This window comes from Alligator sinensis, unplaced genomic scaffold (assembly GCF_000455745.1).
Source record: "Alligator sinensis unplaced genomic scaffold, ASM45574v1 scaffold619_1, whole genome shotgun sequence".
Taxonomy (NCBI): domain Eukaryota; kingdom Metazoa; phylum Chordata; order Crocodylia; family Alligatoridae; genus Alligator; species Alligator sinensis.
Window position 1 is genome coordinate 494,466 of NW_005842134.1, and position 1,907 is coordinate 496,372.

General features: G+C 48.6%; 1 protein-coding gene across 2 annotated transcripts in view; it reads left to right on the forward strand.

Annotated features, from left to right (window-relative positions):
- Positions 1–1,907, forward strand: part of BRCC3 (BRCA1/BRCA2-containing complex subunit 3) — a 13,913-nt gene that overhangs the window by 1,445 nt on the left and 10,561 nt on the right. For both annotated transcript variants that reach the window (XM_006025156.3, XM_025205931.1), the window contains exon 2: positions 839–958. In XM_006025156.3, coding sequence (XP_006025218.1) covers positions 839–958 — 120 coding nt within the window. The remainder of the gene's footprint in view (positions 1–838; positions 959–1,907) is intronic.

Genomic DNA, 1,907 nt, shown 5'->3' on the forward strand with positions numbered 1-1,907 from the left:
CCCCCCCCCCCCCCCCCCCCCCGCCCATTGCCTAAGCAGCGAGTGCAACTGATGAGGGGGTGCACCGGTGCTGTCGGGGTGTACGTGCACCCCCTACGTGTCGCCACTGTACAGGAGGGAAGGAAATATTGACTCTCTTATGTGCTGGGGTGCTTGTCAAGCATTAATTTATTGGTGGCAGGGCAATCTTTTTAGTGGGATGTGCCTCAGTAGTGTTGATGATGAGTCATGTGTTTCTGTTTGCTGTGCTAACTTGGTGATTGCTTGACAGCTGCAGTTTCAATCATGGTAAAAAATCTAGCCAGAAAGAAACTAGAATGGATGTTTCACATCTAAACAGTAGGTGAATACCCAGATAGAAGGACATGGCATGGCTTGGGACACCTGTGTTTTAAGTTGGCAGATAGGTTTAGCTTTTGAGTTGGTAGGTGGCATAGGAAAGGTGATCCTTATGGAAATAGGAAAACCTAGCTAGTGTGGATCAAAATCAGGGATAGTGTACATGTGTCCAATGCAAGCAAGCCTTTCTTATGAAGTTCTTTCAGTATGCCCGAGTCCTGCCATGGAGCTACATTTGGCCATTGTCCTGGCTGGCTGTCTGTCTTGTAGGCGGCAAATTCTGCCAGTTCATCAATTAGATTGATGTGGTAATACCCAAGAAATCATTGGTAACAGGCAGGAATTTCAATTCAGTACTCTTGCAGTGAAAGCTAAGAATAAGCAGCCCACTGTACAACCTATCCATAAGATTTGCGAAGTATGAACTGGGGATAGCAGTTTTGTTTTTTTTTTTTCATCTAGTGAGATGAGTGACACTTCCTCTCTCTTTCATCATTAGGTTGACACCAGCAGGATTGTTCATATTCATTCTGTGATCATCCTGCGCCGTTCTGATAAGAGGAAGGACCGAGTAGAAATTTCTCCAGAGCAGCTCTCGGCTGCTTCTACAGAAGCAGAGATATCCTTTTACAGAGGCTGCAGCCATTTACTTGGAAGCAAATGTATCAAGCAGATTTGTAGGCCACAAATTTTTATGATGGAGGACTATCCTGTATTTACGTTGGTCAATACAAAGTTGATTATAACCTTTAATTACAAGGTCCATTTGGGAGGTTCTGGTCACCTTTCCTGCAACGCTTAAAATATTTCAGAATTATGTAATGGAACCATACTAGAACCTACTGTTCTTGATCTGTTTCATGTTACACATTCAAGAGTACAGTCTAAAGCAGCATTTCTCAACCCGTGGGTTGGAAGAATATATGAAAGGTTTGGTTGCGAACCAACTTAAAAAAATGGATCAACAAACTTGAAAAATGGATTCTCCTTTAAAGAAAAAAGTCAGAATCCATGGGTTTTTCCATGCAGGCTGGCAGAGTTCCAGGCTGCTTGGGGCTGTGGGTAGCAGCGGGAAGGAGGGCAATCAGGCAGGGGGTGCCATGTAGCAGCCAGGCTGTGTGGAGAGCAGTTCCTGCAGCTCCCCACAGGTAAGTCTATGAGGGAGGGAGGGGCATAGTGTCAGGGAGGTGGGGGGCGGGGCACAGATGACTGCCTGCCACCCCACCTCTCTGGGGTAGAGCCATGGCCTGAGGGGAGCAGTGGTGGTGGCTGGGCCATGGCATCAGGGTTGAGATGCAGCCTGGCACATGAGCAGCTGGCCGCAGGAGAAGGTGAGGGCATTGTGGTCCCTGCCCTATCTGTTACTCATTGCACTGCTGCTGGTGCGGCCGGCATAGGGGTTCCAGTGGCAAGGGCAGCAATGAGTCTCACCGCCCCGCTCCTGCTCTCCCATGCCAAGTCCTGCCTGCTGGGCCACGGAGGCAGCTCCTGTCTGTACTGATCCAATGAGGCTGCAGCCCTGTGCCTGCTGTGGGTGTACATATTGGATTGGGAAATGTGCCCCCCAT